Below are 18,480 nucleotides of genomic sequence, written 5' to 3' on the forward strand. Positions count from 1 at the left end.
GATCTGGGTGCTGGCAGACATGGGGCTGGCAGACGTGGGGCTAGATTGCTACACAGCAGCAACCCCTTGCCTTTTGGCAGAAGATAGTATATTATGACTGGTATCCATCGTTGTCACACTGCAGTGGGTATCATATTGTGCAGTAGACCTGAAGGCTTACTGCCAAGCGCCCAGTATTTGCTGCCAAGCACCCAGAAAATGCCAAGGGCTATCAGTCATGCTGCGCCGTCGTCTTAAGATGTAAAAAATAGATTTATTCTCCATTCATTTGCTTCCCCCCTCCCTCCTGCTAAACCCAGGCTTTTGAGTTCAATCTTTGGGGGGGGGGGCATTCTGTGTGACAGTTGTTTGTGTTTCTCCCTGATGCAAAGCCACCTTTCTTGATTTTCATTCCCTGTACCTGTACGCGGTGTCACTCGCCCCTCCCTCCCTCTCTCCCTCCCTCCCTTCTTCCCCTGGTCCGTCAGATACTACTTTCGCGCCTTTTTTCAGACCAGACGCCATAGCCAGCACTGGGATCATGGAGCCCGCTCAGATCACCGCGGCAATTCTGAGCACTATGAACACCACGCGCATTGTCCTGGAAAACATGCAGAGCCTCCTGGACATGCCAAAGCCAAACCAGGACCAGCTGAGGAGGAGGCGATTGCAGCGCGGCGACGATAGTGATGAGGAAATTGACATGGACCTCTCACAAGGCACAGGCCCCAGCAATGTGGAAATCTTGGTGTTACTGGGGCAGGTTCATGCCGTGGACCGCCGATTCTGGGCCCGGGAAACAAGCACAGAGTGGTGGGACCGCATCGTGTTGCAGGTCTGGGACGATGCCCAGTGGCTGCGAAACTTTCGCATGCGTAAGGGCACTTTCATGGAACTTTGTGACTTGCTTTCCCCTGCCCTGAAGCGCCAGAATACCAGGATGAGAGCAGCCCTCACAGTGGAGAAGCGAGTGGCGATAGCCCTGTGGAAGCTTGCAACGCCAGACAGCTACCGGTCAGTCGGGAATCAATTTGGAGTGGGCAAATCTACTGTGGGGGCTGCTGTGATCCAAGTTGCCAGGGCAATGAGAGACCTGGTGATATCAAGGGTAGTGACTCTGGGAAACGTGCAGACCATAGTGGATGGCTTTGCTGCAATGGGATTCCCAAACTGTGGTGGGGCCATAGACGGAACCCATATCCCTATCTTGGCACCGGCGCACCAAGCCGCCGACTACATAAACCGCAAGGGGTACTTTTCAATGCTGCTGCAAGCCCTGGTGGATCACAAGGGACGTTTCACCGACATCAACGTGGGCTGGCCGGGAAGGGTACATGATGCTCGCGTCTTCAGGCAGTCTCTTCTGTTTCGAAAGCTGGAGGAAGGGACTTTCTTCCCGGACCAGAAAATAACCATTGGGGATGTTGAAATGCCTATCGTGATCCTTGGGGACCCAGCCTACCCCTTAATGCCATGGCTCATGAAGCCATACACAGGCAGCCTGGACAGCAGTCAGGACCTGTTCAACTACAGGCTGAGCAAGTGCCGAATGGTGGTGGAATGTGCATTTGGCCGTTTAAAAGCGCGCTGGCGCAGCTTACTGACTCGCTCAGACCTTAGCGAAAAGAATCTCCCCATTGTTATTGCTGCTTGCTGTGCGCTCCACAATATCTGTGAAAGTAAGGGGGAGACATTTATGGCGGGGTGGGAGGTTGAGGCAAATCGCCTGGCCGCTGATTACGCGCAGCCAGACACCAGGGCGGTTAGAGGAGCACAGCAGGGCGCGGTGCGCATCAGAGAAGCGTTGAAAACCAGTTTTGTGACTGGCCAGGCTACGGAGTGAAACTTCTGTTTGTTGCTCCTTGATGAACCCTCTGCCCCTCCCCCACCACCCTGTTAACTCTACTTCCCTGCAAACCAACCACCCCACCCTCCCCTACTACCCTCCCCCCTTCGAGCACCACTTGCAGAGGCAATAAAGTCATTGTTGCTTCACATTCATGCATTCTTTATTAATTCAGCACACAACTAGGGGGATAATTGGAAAGGTAGCCCGGGATGGGTGGGGGAGGAGGGAAGGAAAAGGACACACTCCAATTTAAAACTTTAAAACTTATTGCTATGGAAATCATCTAGGGTGGAGTGAGTGGGTGGCCGAAGGCCCCCCCACCGTGTTCTTGGGCGTCTGGGTGAGGAGGCAATGGGACTTGGGGAGGAGGGCTGCTGGTTACAGAGGGGCTGTAGCGGCGTTCTCTGCTCCTGCTGCCTTTCCTGCAGCTCAACCATACGCAGGAGCATATCACTTTGATGCTCCAGCAGCCGGAGCATCGACTCTTGCTTTCTGATTACAAGTTGACGCCACCTCTCCTCTTCAGCCCGCGTTTCAGCACGCAACTTCTCCTCTTCAGCCCGCGATTCAGCACGCCACCTCTCCTCTCGCTCATATTGGGCTTTTTTAAAATCAGTCATTGACTGCCTCCACGCATTCAGCTGTGCTCTGTCAGCGTGGGAGGCAGTCTGAAGTTCAGTAAACATTTCGTCACGCGTCCTTCGCTTCCTTCTTCGAATATTCACTAGCCTCTGCGAAGGAGTAAGATTTGCAGCTGGTGGAGAAGGGAGAGGTTGTTAAAAAAGATACATTTTAGAGAACAATGGGTAGACTCTTTCACGTTAGATTTTGCTGTTCACAACATCACACAGCACATGTGCTTTCGTTACAAGGTCGCATTTTTCCTCTTATATTGAGAGTCTCCTGGTTTGGTGTGAGAGATCACTCACGCAGTGCCAGGACACAGATTTCAGCTTGCAGGCAGCCATGGTAAGACATATAGTCTTTGGGCTTTTTTAACCTTCTTAACATGTGGGGATGGTTTCAAACAGTTCTGCCCTCATTTCCCATACCAAGCACCCGTGCCATTTAAAATGGGTTTGCAATGTAAAAGGAGGGGCTGCGATTTCAGGTTTAACATGCAGCACAAACCCAACTAACTCCCCTCCCCCACACACCCAATTCTCTGGGATGGTCACTTCAACCCCCCCCCCCCACCGCGTGGTTAACAGCGGGGTATATTTCTGTTCAGCAGAGCAGGAAGGGGCACCTCTGAATGTCCCCTTAATAAAATTGCCCCATTTTAACCAGGTGACCGTGAATGATATCACTCTCCTGAGGATAACAAAGAGAGATAAGGAATGGATGTTGTCTGCATGCCAGCAAACACCGGGACCATACGCTGCCATGCTTTGTTATGCAATGATTCCAGACTACGTGCTACTGGCCTGGCGTGGTAAAGTGTCCTACCATGGCGGACGGGATAAGGCAGCCCTCCCCAGAAACCTTTTGCAAAGGCTTTGGGAGTACATGAAGGAGAGCTTTCTGGAGATGTCCCTGGAGGATTTCCGCTCCATCCCCATACACGTTAACAGACTTTTCCAGTAGCTGTACTGGCCGCGATTGCCAGGGCAAATTAATCATTAATCATTAAACACGCTTGTTTTTAAACCATGTGTAATTTTTGCAAATGTACACTCACCAGAGGTCCCCTGTGTGCCCTCAGGGTCTTGGGTCAGTTCGGGGGTTACTGTTTCCAGGTCCAGGGTGACAAACATATCCTGGCTGTTGGGGTAACTGGTTTCTCCGCTTCCTTGCTGCTGTGAGCTATCTATGTTCTCTCCATCCTCATCTTCCTCGTCCGCCGAACCCGCTTCCCCGTTTGCAGAGAGGGACTCATAGAACACGCTTGGGCTAGTGGTGGCTGCACGCCCTAGAATGGCATGCAGCTCCGCGTAGTAGCGGCATGTTTGCGGCTCTGCCCCGGACCTTCCGTTTGCGTCTCTGACTTTGTGGTAGGCTTGCCTTAGCTCCTTAATTTTCACGCGGCACTGCCGCGCGTCCCTGTTATGGCCTCTGTCCTTCATGGCCTTGGAGATCTTTTCTAATGTTTTGCCGTTTCTTTTACTGTTTCGGAGTTCGGCGAGCACTGCTTCATCTCCCCAGATGGCGATCAGATCCTGTACCTCCCGTTCGGTCCAGGCTGGAGCTCTTCTGCGATCCTGGGACTGGGACTGGGACTCCATCATGGTTACCTGTGCTGATGGGCTCTGCATGGTCACCTGTGCTCTCCACGCTGAGCAAACAGGAAATGAAATTCAAACGTTCGCGGGGCTTTTCCTGTCTACCTGGCCAGTGCATCTGAGATGAGAGTGCTGTCCAGAGCGGTCACAATGAAGCACTGTGGGATAGCTCCCGGAGGCCAGTAATGTCGAATTCCGTCCACACTAACCCAATTTCGACCCCCTAAGGCCGATTTTATCGCTAATCCCCTTGTCGAGGTGGTGTTAGGAAACCGGTTTAAAGGGCCCTTTAAGTCGACAGAAAGGGCTTCGTAGTGTAAACGTGTCCAGGCTTAAGTCGATTTAACGCGGCTAAAGTCGACCTAAACTCGTAGTGTAGACCAGGCCTAAGTTAAGATGCCTTATCTCAAAGCAACTTCTACATTCTTATGTTCCTTAAGTAATCAGCGTCCACAGGGAACAATTTTCAGGATGGGAAAAAGCACTATTCTCATTAATATCCCCTGCAGAAGGTCACTATGTTTCTTTGGTTCATCTACTATAAAACAGACCCATTGCACAACTCTACCTTTCTTCCATCTCATTAAGGTCATGTGGCCTAAAATAAACACCTTTCCCTTTCAAACAGTCTGACAAAAAGAAATGTTCCATTACGGGAAAACAAGAGTCTTTTCAGACATAAGTATCCTACTCCTGTTGCTTGAAAAATAGAAAAAAGAGGTCTACCTGCACTGCAAAATAGAGTCTGTGCAATATCAAGGTAATACACATTACAAGGACATGTCTGGCAATGTGAGCCTTGGCATTTTTATTATTTCCCACTTTACCGGCAATGTTTTCAAACCAGATGGAATACTAGAAGGTCTGATTTCAAACAGCTTTCTAAGACTATTCACAGGCTAGCTATAATAAAATACCACAGAAACTGTATCTTTACCTAATGCTTAAAAAATGCTTCATCGTAAACAATTACTGTATGAGCTACCTTGGTCTGCAAGTCAGAGAGCAAGAGGCAGCTGTTACAGGCTTGATGTTTTTAAGCTTTTAGATGGAAATAGTTAAGGGTTTTTGTAATATGGCTCTATCTAAATGAACACTGATCAGCAGGTTAGGTCCAGATTTAATACTCACTTAACCCAACATGATGACAATCATATGGTAAAATACTCCACCATTCTAATATAAATTATACAGAATGACAATGTTTAATTATTACCTGTGAAGATGCTTTGTCTTTTCAGTCTCTGCAAGATGAAGCCTGAAAGCTACATCTCACAGAAGATTTATTAACTATGACAAAAGCATTAAGGACAGCAGGATATAGTGTTTAATACTGCAACCAGGCGCTCTCTCTCTGGAATGAAGTCATAAGTCATTTTGTATGAGCTTCAGCTCTTTGCTATGACAACTGCTGCAACATTTCTGCATTTTCTTCTGCTTGTGCACCTGACATTAAAATGGAGCAACATGGCCTGTTAAAAGCTCTATTTATACTTCAGCTGGTTTAGAAATGCCAAAAAGTTAAAAATGTAATTTAATGCAAATTAACCTTAGACGATTTAGATTATTTTAATGTTGCATGTGTACGGGTAGTGTTTTGATTTGATCATTCCCAACATATTTATTAAAACTAACCAGTTACACAAACTCAGGCTTACAAAACTGTCATGAACGTTTACCTGCCTCAATCTAAATCTGAGCCACTCACCTTTACTATGCCAAGGAGGAAGATGATATACTCATCCATCAAGGAATTTATTTGCCTCAATAAAGTAGGAAACTATGTTTTGTAAGGTTGATTTAACTAAAATTCTATTTAAAATGTAGTAGCCAATATCGCAGGTCACAATTTACAGAATTCTTTTATATTCAGTTATATATATACCTACATTTTAAAAAAGTTTAATTTCTTGGGCATGCCACCACTAAAAATCAAGGAAATCACCAGTTAAGCAACATTAAATATCCATACCAGCCTCCCTTCAAGACCATGTCCTTTAAGTAAAATATGAGAGCAGACTTGCAAAATACTTAAATTAAGAATATGCTTATGTATTTTGCTGGATCAGGGTCAAAATATCCAAAGCACACAAGATTTGTCTATGTTCATAGAGTCTTTTGCGTTGGTTTCACTAAATTGGTTTAAAATCTCACCTTAAGTTGAAACATTGAAATTTTTTTATACCTACAAGAGTTCAGACCCCACAACTCCACAACAACCTTCCCCTTCCAACATACAATCACACAAAAACACATATCCATTTCCTGAAAATAATGCAAAACCTAAACATGTCCCCAGCAAAATTAAGATATCTTGCTGATACTCTTCAAATTACACCTGTATATTTAAAGAAGGATCTTACAATTACCATGCAATAGACCAATACAGATTATGTAATTAAAAGACTCAAAACACATGAACAACGGAGACAAATTAAGGTTGCACCAGCAACCTGAATTTTGTAATTTCCTAACTGTTAAGTGGGCTAAATGTTCTCGTACCATAGAAAATTACACACTTTAAAAATTCAGTTTTAAAAAAAGGAAAATTGAAAAAAAGCAAATTCCATCATGTGGAACCATATCAATCATCTCACATAGATCATCAGCAGGGTTGGGACTTTTAGATTCACAGTACAGAGCTCTATCACCTGAGCTGTTGGAGCAATTGGTATCTTAATAGCAGGCTGTTATATGTGGCTACCCACTAGAAGGGGATGAGTCGTGAACTTTGCCAGCATGCTTCACAGCTATCTGCTAAACAAGAGAGTAATGTTGGCACTCTGGAATCCTGGGCTCAATTCTGAAAGAGAGTATTTCAGAACTTATAGTCTCTCCAGCCCTGTTCATCCCCATTTCCTCTTCTGCTCCAGTTTCACCTGCATTCAAGTGAAATATCCTTCTCCATCCTGCCTGGGCAACAGCAGGAAAGCACTCAGAGCCCAGTAGAGAGCATCTGTGCACTTCAGATCTGGGGCCTGGGATCACAGCAGCCAGAAAGAGCAACTGCAGGGAAAGTACTGCTCAGGCACTGCAGACACAATGTTCAGAAAATTTTGTTGCCCGCTACTAACAAACTCCTATCGAACATGTGCAAATGGTGATTTTCAGAGATTTATAACTTTGCCAATTTTGGGTGAATGATCATGGGGATCCCAAGGTGACCCCTGCCAAATTTTAAGTCCCTGTTCCAAAGCATGGAACTATTGCTTCTCAACAAACTGGGTTGGGTTTTTGTTTTTGGTAGGTTGGTTTTTTTAATATTAGCAAAACACATCCTCCTAACGTTGTTCTTGGAAATAGCTGAATCTTTTTTGATGGAACTTTCCAAAAATATTCAGGTTGAGGCAGATGACCAGCACAGAACATGTCAACCTGAAATTTCCAACTGAAGTCTTACAATTAAAAAGCATTAGAAAACCTTGACTATAGGCATTGTTACCAGCTGTGTCTGTAATCAATCAATCTTAAACATTCTCTCTGATTACAACATATTCATTTAATTCAACAACTGAAGATTATGGTAAATTTCTTATTATAGTTTCAACATGAAATCCACTATCGTGTACAAAAAATATTTTATCTATGCTTCTCTTGTAAAGAGATGTACCAATTTGGTTCTGAAATATGCTAACATGTATATCCTAAAATTATTGATTATCAACATTTGCAATTTTATAGCAGAATGAATACTGTTCATAAATTCAACTACAAAATGCTCAAAGGTATCAAAATCTGATTTCCATATCCAAAATATATAATCTATATTTAACTCTTTTGTTACCCCTGTCCTTGATATAATTCCAGAGGAGAACTATTACCCGGTTATAAATAACCATAAATAGATTAGCATATGAAAATGTCATATGGACAATAGGAACTGATCAAGAATTGTATTTTAATGAAATTGATCATTCTATTCAAATGTTGTGGTTTTACTGTCTTTAAAATATCATTGATTTCCAGTTAATTTCTTATTTAGCAATAATTTTAATGTTAAAGATTATTTGTGTGATTTAACTAATCAGCATCATTTGGTAATAACGAATATTTGGTATTTGTTTAATATTAATGAGCTGTAAAAATAAAAATGAAATTTTCCTCCTCAATAAAATAGATTTTTGGCTCTGAGAACGACAGCATTAATTCTATTTGCTATCTCTTTATTTAATAAAATAATTGTTTTATATGTAAGCATTTTGAGGTGTTCCTTTTTCATGTTAGAGTGGAATAAATATTAGTTTTTTCTTTTATAACTGACAGTGGTAACAGCAATTAAAATACCAGTTAATGTTAATGCTAATTCTCATATCTACAGTTAAAGGATGCTGCAAGTCAGACTCATTTGCATCACCCTGCTACAATAGAAATGATCCAAAAATCCCCAATATATTTCATTTAAAGGAAGTTGAAATACCAAACTAAATTTCTTTAGCCAACAACGATAACCAGAAGGCTGAGATTTTGGTGTTTTGTAACCCTCTAATAGAAAACTGTGATGCACTGAAGTCAGGGGTCACCTTAAGCACCTCTATCCCCTGTCCCCAGAAACATTACATCTATTTAGAGCAAAGCTTCCCTGCTTTTCTGTTCATGCAACAAGCTAGTTATTCCTGTGAATAGATTGGCCTGATGAACAGCCAGCATGTGCAGCTTTCTGAAGCTGCTGCATCCCTAAAGATGAAATATTGTTTAAGCTGAAGAGAACCTTCCAATCATGATGTCATGCTGGAGAGCATTCTGGCAGCCTTTCATTCTGCCTAAGGCCTGGTCTACACGGGGGGAGAGAGGGGGAACGATCTAAGATACGCAACTTCAGCTACGAGAATAACGTAGCTGAAGTCGACATATCTTAGATCGAATTAGAATTACTTACTTTGCGTCCTCGCCGCGCGGGATCGATGGCCGCGGCTCCCCCGTCGACTTTGCTTCCGCTTCTCGCACTGCTGGAGTTCAGCAGTCGACGGGAGAGCGATCGGGGATCAATTTATCGCGTCTACATTACACGCGATAAATCGATCCCGATAGATCGATCGCTACCCACCGATCCGGCGGGTAGTGTAGACATACCCTAAGTGAGCAAGCAATGAAATTCCCTTTTGTTTAGTGATAATAGAAACAGGGGGATTGATTGGATTGCAGTGGAGAAGCGCAGGGGGCACAAAAGCAGATAAGCCAGCAGACAGCAAGAGAAGCACTTTTAACATGGCCCTAGGAGGAAGCCGACAGAGAGATTCTTTTTGAGCAGAATACTGGCAGGAAAGAGACTTGAAATTCTGTTCAAGGAAACTGCCTCCTCTTTGTTCCTACTATGTTCAGGGAAAGATGACTGTGTGTACATTTTTTGTAAATAAGCAGGATTGCACCTAGGAAATACCTGATTTTCATTAATTTCTCCTGCTAATTTAAATAGCCTGCAAGGCCTCAAATTTTGACTAACAAATCAGAGAAAAGGGAGCAACAATAAAACGTCTGGCCTGATGCTTCTAATGGTCTGGACAAATACAGTTAACAATTCAAAAATAAGGACAAGAGATCACAGTTGCAGCCAAGAATAGAATGACTCATTGCAACTACAAATAATTGAACATTCACAACATTCAGAACAGAGAAAATTAAATAACTTGCCAGAACCAGAAAAGCAGAACATGTGTTGCATCCTGTGCCTCTTAAGCAGGAAAAGAGAATATTTAAAGAGATTAAAATCAACCTGCCTTAGTAGAATATTCTTTTGGACAGCCCATGTTGACATCAATCCCAGCTACATCATTCTCTCTGAAAAGAAAAGAACAAAAAATCCCCACAAATATTTCAGACTAGAAAAAGGAAAAAAGCATCTTGCCAGAGAGCCTGCTCGAGTGAGTTTTCCATTCCCAAGAGGTTTAGATGAGAATTTGAAGTTTAGAGATTTTTTACAAACCTCTGAATCTTTTCTTTTATCTCCTCACTAGTTTAAATTTTGTGTATACTTATACAGTGGTCTCCAAAGCTATTTCAATAAGTATATAAGAATTTCATTTGCCTTTATTGAAGAATTCAAAGACTCTTACTGAGTCTTAGGGAACAAACATAGTTAGGATGTTCTCCCCACAGACTCAAACCCTGCAACATATTATTATATATCATTTTTCAAAAATAAATAAGAAAAATGTCTCATGATTTCTCAGATCTTATGTGGGTTTAAAAGTTATATTCCTCACCACCACTGAAGCAAAACTTCCATTGTTTTTCTTCTATTTAACACACATCTGGTTGAGAGCTTTAAAATCACAAAGAATACAAGAAATCGGTCAATAGGGCTTTATCAGGAGGTGTGCAGCACCCAGAAGAAAACACGTTGAGGACAGAGACCTGGCATGCCTATTACAAAGTTGCACAGCAGTCACTCGCATGAAAAGTAATTGCTTGAGCAGCTACTGCCTTGAAAAAAAATCATTACTGCTAATGGGAGCAGGAGTACAGCCAGTTCATGCTGTTCCCCCACTGATCTTTCTAGATGGTGAACTCTGCTGCAACTTGCTGAGCAGCTCCTTTAACACTTAGTGGCATGTGGAACTTTTGTTTACCCTAGTAGCTCTGCTAATCACACAGGACTCTTATTCCTTACTTCTGACCTTTAAAAATATTAGTTTCCCCTTGAAAGACTTATAAATAACTAATAATAATAACTAATGATAATAATAATAATAGTACAAATAAAAAAGACTAGGAAAAAATACATCAAATTGCATCAGAAGTTTTCAATGCCTGGTTTCAAATGATAGCTGCATTTGGCTAAAACTGACAACTAGTCTTTACAAATTAAATTACACCTCAGCAAGCCACAGGGAAAGAAATTATTTTCAGGTAAGATTCTATGAGAACTTACACTAGCTTGGCTACAGCCAAGGCTCTCTCAGCATCTGCTGATCCCTGTGGGGCAAAAAGGATATAATCAATATTTGTTCACTTGATTCTGTTTTATAATAAATGTTTTTGTGTAGATATACACCGTTTATACACTTTTTAGAGTGGGTATATGTAGAATATGACAGAGATCCACTACTAGATAGCAAAATTAGTCAGTTAAAGACATATCTGAAGTCAGCATAGTGTATGAAGTTAAGAATGTACTTAAATCTTTGCAGGATCAGGGCCCATTATATAACACAAATGTTGTCCTGCATTTTAAAAGTCAAGACTGAATTTGTTTTAATCTAATAAAAACATTATATTCACAATAAATATTGTCCCTTTTTCTTATAAATATGGAAATCTTAGCTGAACCACCATGACAGAGACATGCCTAAACTGAGAACTGGGTGACTGTAGCTCAGTAATCCTTGCCCACCAACCCTTGCTTGCGTTGTCCAAAACTTATATTATTTGGGGCAGGAACAATGTCCTTCTTTCTTCTGTGAAGTGTATGGCATTGTGAAATGTTATTTACAGGATTGACACATGCAAATGAACCAGTTAACTGAATGAATGAACAAGGAAAACAAAAAATGTTGATAAAAATAAGTGCTAAATGTTACTAAAACTACTAAACACAAATGATGTCTAGCTATAAGTTCTATTTAATGAAATTACAAACGATGGTAAGATCACATTTCACTGTAATTTAGTTTTGGTACCAGTATGTTCGAACATATAGCTAAAATAACATGATGTAGAAATAAGCTACATCTGTGGCCCACAATATACACATTGGTCATCTATTCTGTGTATGCTTGTATGTAATGTAGCTTGTATACAATTAGTTTAGAAATCCTGCAATGCAATCAGTGTGAAATTAGAGTCCAGAAAGATTAACCCTAGTTGAGAAATCTGGGAGCTACTTAACATCTGACAAAGAGCTACACTTAGACATATCTAAACAGTACAGTGCTAGTAAAATTTATCTACTTTGATATTAGAAATGTAACTGTTCTTGGTTTCTTACCATTTGAAAGACAACACAATCTCTCTCTCTCACACACGTTCTGAAAACAACTCTTTCGTTAGGCGCTACAAAGTCCACTGTTTCAAGCACTTCTACATAAAATAGGAGAAACACACAAAATTGGGAGAAAATAATATAGCTAAATATAATCACAAAATAAGCCAGGTGAAGCAATTAAAAATATACAGTTTGCATATAAATGAAATTCTACCAAATAAAGCTGTAGACCTCAATGTCAGAATCATAAAGTTTATCAAAAAACAATGCAGAGTTGAGTCATATATGCAAAATCAACTAGACTGAAAAGTTCATTAGGTTGTAATACAAACTAACAGAACGGACAATTAAGCGTTACAACCAATGCTTCATCCCTCACACAGATATTTGTGAAAAAACAGTGGTTTTAGAATCGGTGTGAAATGCAAGACTTACTGTTGAATGTCCTAGTTCAAGACTAAACTATCAACTTGAAGTTACTTAAATTTTAACAAAACTTGTTTATGAAAGCATATATAGAAACAATTATAAATGAGTTATTTCCCTGAATGTCTAGAGCAGTTCTGCTCTGTCTGTTAGTGATGCACTTTGGCTAGCTTTTCTAAAGACAATGTTATGTTGAAATATGTATTTTTTTTAATTCCTTGGTCAATGCTCCTAACATAACTGTAAGCTACTGCAATGCACCTTAAGCCAACCAGGGGGCTGAAGGTGATGCAGAACCAGAGGCAGCCTATTTGGTAGGCTGTGCTTACCAACAGGAACTGACATGGACTCTTATCTTCTGCACTGGCTCTCCAACAGTTTCCTAGTCCAGCTTAAGGTATTTTTTAGGTTTTCAAAAGCCCTAAATGTCTTACAATCTGACTACTGAGGGACTGTCCATCTCTCTCTCATGCCATACTGATCCACCCACAATTAGCGCAAGAACCTGAACTGGATCTCTCTTGATTTAGAGGAGAAGCTGATGGTACAGCCTTCATTATGAGGTGGCCTCGGCTTTAAAATCTAGCCCAGGTTCTGGCAAAAACAAAACAAAAAATAGGTCTTGATTTTCAGGCCATGCCAAGGCTTTTGGAGAGGGAGAGGCTTAAGGATTAACGCCTGTGTAAAGATGTGTAGTTCCTGGAGTAAACAACAGTTACTAGTTTTATTATTTGCCTTTGTAAGCTATGTCAAAGACACTTGGAGCTTTAACATTTAGGTTAATAGGTTTAATTTTTTTCAATTTCTAATAAGAGCGAGAAGTATTTTAAAATGTGAACCTTTAATATTCATGAATTTCTCTCACCTTGCATAATGCATGTGAACTAGTCACTTTCACTCTCCAGTTCTCAATCACCAGGCATAATGCTGCAGTGTTGCTTATGGATACCCCAGGAGAATGCTGGACTCCAGACATCTCCTACCGTCACCCTATACTAGAATTAAAATGACTTCAATCCAACTGAAAAAAAATCAATTTTTTTAAACCTTGTTTTTAGAAAACGTTCTGAGCCCAAGCTAACCTGATGGCATCTTAAATTTGTGTAATTTACTGAAAGCATACATAGCATTCTTCCTCTCCCCAAAACTCTGCCAGGTTCTCTGGGAAGGACTGCAGTTGAGATTACTGCAAAATCCATTGCTAAATCCAAAAGGATTACTGCAGTATTCTAAAACATTTGTGAAGAGAGGTACGTACAGCAAAACAGTGACTTGTATTAGCCTACAGAAATTACCAGATTCTAAAATCTTCTTGATAAAAGGTCTTAATGAGAATTGCACATGTGTTATGAAGCCTTGAATTTAATACAGTAAATTCATTTGAGTATAAAACAATTGAATTTAACTCCATGATCAAGACGAAAACAGACAAACCACTGAGAAGCTGTAAGTAACATTGATTCAATGTTTTATTTTTCTACTCATTCAGACTGAATATTTTTATAGATTATTATATATCAAAATACAGTAACTAATTTTACCTTTACAGAACTGCTGATATTCCTATATTAAAGTGAGCTGGATCAAATACCTCAAACGTCCCCTTCTCTACTCCCATCATGGGACCAATTAAGCCATGGTTTAAGTAGGAGCAGTTCCATTTTGGTTTCAATGGGAATAGCACCCACTTACGCCAAGGCTCACTTTGGCCTACGTTCATTAATGTAGGTGAGAGGTTCTAAAAACGTGGCCACAAGCAAATGGCTCTCCTCATCCAGTTTTCCTTAACTACTTCAAAGCAGTCCTCAGATGCCAAACGCACCCATAAAACACTCTACTGGTTCTCATGGAAAATGGCACAAAGGATTCTGAGGTGCAACTGAGGACTGGCTGCAAGTAGTAAATATGGGATCACAGAAAAGAAAAAGTGATTCAGTGAGGGTTAGCAGAAGGATAAAAGGTTGAAAACCACAACTCCAAGTGTTCAAAGTGAAAGCTGTGACTGCATAAACGGTGGAATCTCAAGTAGGAGTAGAGGTTATTTTACCTCTGTATTCGGCACTGGTGCGACCGCTGCTGGAATACTGTGTCCAGTTCTGGTGTTCACAATTCAACAAGGATGTGGATAAATGGGAGAGGGTTTAGACAGGAGCCATGAGAATGATTAAAGGATTACAAAACATGCTTTATAGTGATAGACTAAAGGAGCTCAACCTAGAGTTTAACAAAGAGAAGATTAAGGGGTCACTTGATTGAGGAGCAAACATTTAATAATGGGCTCTTCAATCTAGCAGAGAAAGCCATAACATGATCCAATGGTTGGAAGTTGAAGCCTGACAAATTCAAAATGGAAAAAAGGCAGATTTAAAAAAAAAACAAACACTGGGAGCAATTAACTATTGGAACAATTTAACCAGGGGTTGTGGTGGATTCTCCATCACTGACAATTTTAAAATCAATAATAAAATTAATATGGATATTTTTCTAAAAGAAATGCTCTAGGAATTATTTTGGGGAAGTTGTACGGCCTGTGTTATATAGGAGATTAAACTAGAGGATCACAATTGCCTTTTCTGGCTTGAATTCCATGAATCTCTAAGTTTGATGGGGGAAAAAATACAATTTTTTAGCCAATAACTTGCTAATATAAAAATTAGCAAACTGACTCCAAGGTTTAGTTGGAACATTAAAGAATTTTATTATGTAGAAGCAGTTTTCATGTGATTAAGCTGACAGATGCCACCGAGAACATCCTAATGAAACATCATTATAAATACAGATGAAATAGATTGACATCTGGTGTCAGCAACTGAGGAAAACAAATGTGGTCTCTTCACAAAAATATGAATAATATTAGACAAAGTATACTAATACACCACACCATATACAAATTCCTTAGAAATCACAATTGCCAATGTCACCTGACACCTTTAGGATGAAGGTGCCAGTCCCTCTTTATCTCTTAAGATCCACTTTGAAGGGCAGAGAGGTGTATAGATCTTTGTGGTGATCCTTCACACTGGGACGAATCTCATTTCTTGTAAGCATAAACTTGTAGACTCAAATTTTATCTGCTTTCAGAAGGGTCAGTTAAGCCCTTCTCATTCAAACTGTTAACATAAACTGGGTCATCTTGTAATGATTTACACAGAAAAATTCATTATAGCCAACGGGACTATATTAACTATAAATCTATATAGAATGTGTTCCATCTGGTCCATTAATATCTATGCTCTGCCTTGTTTCTGGTCCAGTTCCTCACCCTTTTCATGCAGTCACTACTCATTATTTGAAATGTATGTTGCAGTAGCACCTAAAGGGCAACCAAGTCAGGACCCCATTGCATTAGGCACTGTACCGAAGTGGAAGCTACTATTTTAGTTGAAGATTCTGAAACCTAAAAATTGACGTACACCTTTGTCACCCCATTTTCATCTTCAAACAATTCAGGTTCATCTTTTCTTTTCAACTAACCGTTACTAAAACATAAACATTAATAAACAAAACAAATCAAGACCCAGTTTGCTACATGTTTACATGATGGTCAAAAATTTCAGCATGTGCTTTCTTGGGTTGTACAGCACCATTACTGTGATATTCACCATTATGTACCTTAAAACAGTATAGAAACTGTAGGTTTTCAGCTTACGAATGGGGAGAGGGGCAAGCCAAACAGCCAAGGCAAGAGCTCAAAAAACTGACCTACACTGAGAATAGCTCTACGTTGAAGACTACTACACTCTGAGCTATCACATTAAAGAGGAAACTGCTTGGTATAGTTATTTGTGAACATGAATGTTTGTGTGTTCCAATGTATGTTCTAATAATTGTCTCCAGGTTTTCTCACCAAAAAACAATCCAAAGCCCATTGTATTTCAGCTGTAATACTTACATTCTTAGTCAGAAGGCTAACTATATAGGTGATATTAAGGAGGAAGTTTATTCAACACTAACGAGTTTGAATATATAGAGATAAAACACAGCATACATTTAATGCAAATAAGTGCATTGAGTGCACTTAAAACCACCTCAGTTTAAATGGTAAAAGTGCACATAATTGTAAATGTGTTAATTTGAATCTATAATTCAACATAGATGCTCCCAATGTTTCCTCAATAGAGCTGGTCAAAAGTAGGAGCACAATTAAAAATGACTTCAATATTTTCTACAAGAGTTTGTAAGTCATTTTAATTTTGCAGGTTTTGATACGGAACAATATTTTCTTTATTAGAAACTTTGTTTGAAAGATTTCTTTGAAAATTCTCAGTTTCAAACATTGTTCCCTTAGGCCTGGTCTACACTAACACCCCAATTCGATCTAAGGTACGCAACTTCAGCTACGTGAATAACGTAGCTGAAGTCGACATACCTTAGTTCGAATTTACCACGGTTCAGACGCGGTCCACACGCGGCAGGCAGGCTCCCCCGTCGACTCCGCGGTACTCCTCTCGCTGAGGTGGAGTACCGCAGTCGACGGCAAGCACTTCCTGGTTCGACTTATCGCGTCCAGACCAGACGCGATAAATCGAACCCGGAAGTTCGATTGCCAGCCGTCGAACTACCGCGGTAGTGTAGACCTGGCCTTAGTTTCATTTTTCCTTTAACCCTCATTTCACAACCCCACTGTAATTTTCTTCCTTTTTCCTCCCCCCCCCCTTTCTCTTTTTTATCGTTCTTTCTTCCATTTTGCCACTAAAAGGGGAAGGGGAGAAAGCAGCGAATAGGGGGTAAATTATACATTAAAAAAGATTAATTATTTTTCCAGTTCATTTGAAATCCAGAAAACTTGGGGGGAAATCCCACATTTTTGTGCTAATTTCCCATTACAAAAAGGAGATTTTTTTCTCAAACCTTTTTTTTTTTTCAATGAAAAATCGACCAGTCCTAGTCTTCAAATTCTATCTATAAACATTACTAAATATGTTTTCAGTCCTGTTAGCTTCATACATCCATTGCAAAGCAAGCTGGATTCTATTCTATATAATGAGAGACCAACCAAATTATCAACTAAAGTTTCAGTTATGGAAACTTTATTATTGTTATGACAGAAAGAACTAAAACCTGACTCAAAAAAATATCCTCTGTAAGCTGAACAAACTGATTCAACTGTTGGAGAACATATAAACTCATGTCATTCTTTAAGCATGAGAAGTCATTTTCTAAGATTTCATCAATTATGTGCAAGATGCTAAAAGCAAATTAGATCTTAATCTTTTAGTTTTAATAATGTAGGTAATTATGAATAACAGTAAGGAAATTATGTTTTCCATATTTTTTTTTAAACCTAAATGTGTCCCTCTAACAATTTATTAAATGGAATGGTATGTTAACACCTCTTGTAGCTACTGCTTAAGAGTCTCTGGCTACCAAATCAACAAAGTAACAGAGCATTTCTCATCATTTACTGAAACAAAAAAAGGGTACTTGAAAGCTTTTATCAAAATATATTGTACTTGCCATTTACAACTCTTTTGCACTGCACCATCTTTATGTCAATCAGCTCCTAAGAATAAAGATCAGAAATATATGTAAGTGAATTAAAAAAACTAAATAAAAATAAACTAGCAAGTTTATCAGAGTAAAATTAGTTAATTTGCCTCTTATGAGAGATACTATATTTCAGCTCTAGAGAAACAGTAGAAAAGGACATGAATGAAAATTAAAGAAACACTATAAAATACAATAGTTTATGACCACAATTAGATTTCATAATCATATGTACAGAAATGTTATAACAGTAGACTAGATCAGTGACCCATCTAATCAACTACCTTATGGTAATTCTACAGCTTGGGGTAAAAAGTGACCAGACACCTATAGCCAGGAGACTAATCCTATTACTCAGAGGCTGAAACAAAAAGAGGCAACCTCTCATCAGCAAAGTCCAGGAGCATTACCCTGATGAGAAGTCCAGGACCCACCTCTCTAGATCGGAGAAACTATGCAGTTTCCTGGAGATATTCTCAAATGCTGAAAGAATCAGATTTTACTGACAACTTTTCTCCATTTCTTCACTATCCAACAGCCATTAAACGAGGCAACAACAAAACATATTTTGCTTAAACTATCTAGTCAAGGTCAGA

At 40.1% G+C, this 18,480-nt stretch overlaps 1 protein-coding gene across 1 annotated transcript in view; it reads right to left on the minus strand.

The window, feature by feature from the left end:
- The window catches only part of DUS2 (dihydrouridine synthase 2), a 53,742-nt gene that overhangs the window by 23,056 nt on the left and 12,206 nt on the right, over positions 1–18,480 (minus strand). The window contains exons 3-6 of the mRNA XM_026652847.2: positions 17,855–17,900; positions 11,975–12,066; positions 10,919–10,962; positions 9,765–9,825 (exon numbers count right to left, since the gene is read on the minus strand). Of these exons, the coding sequence (XP_026508632.2) occupies positions 9,765–9,825; positions 10,919–10,962; positions 11,975–12,066; positions 17,855–17,900 (243 nt within the window). The remainder of the gene's footprint in view (positions 1–9,764; positions 9,826–10,918; positions 10,963–11,974; positions 12,067–17,854; positions 17,901–18,480) is intronic.

Source organism: Terrapene carolina, unplaced genomic scaffold, assembly GCF_002925995.2.
Source record: "Terrapene carolina triunguis isolate 2854851 unplaced genomic scaffold, T_m_triunguis-2.0 Scaffold130, whole genome shotgun sequence".
NCBI classification, from domain to species: domain Eukaryota; kingdom Metazoa; phylum Chordata; order Testudines; family Emydidae; genus Terrapene; species Terrapene triunguis.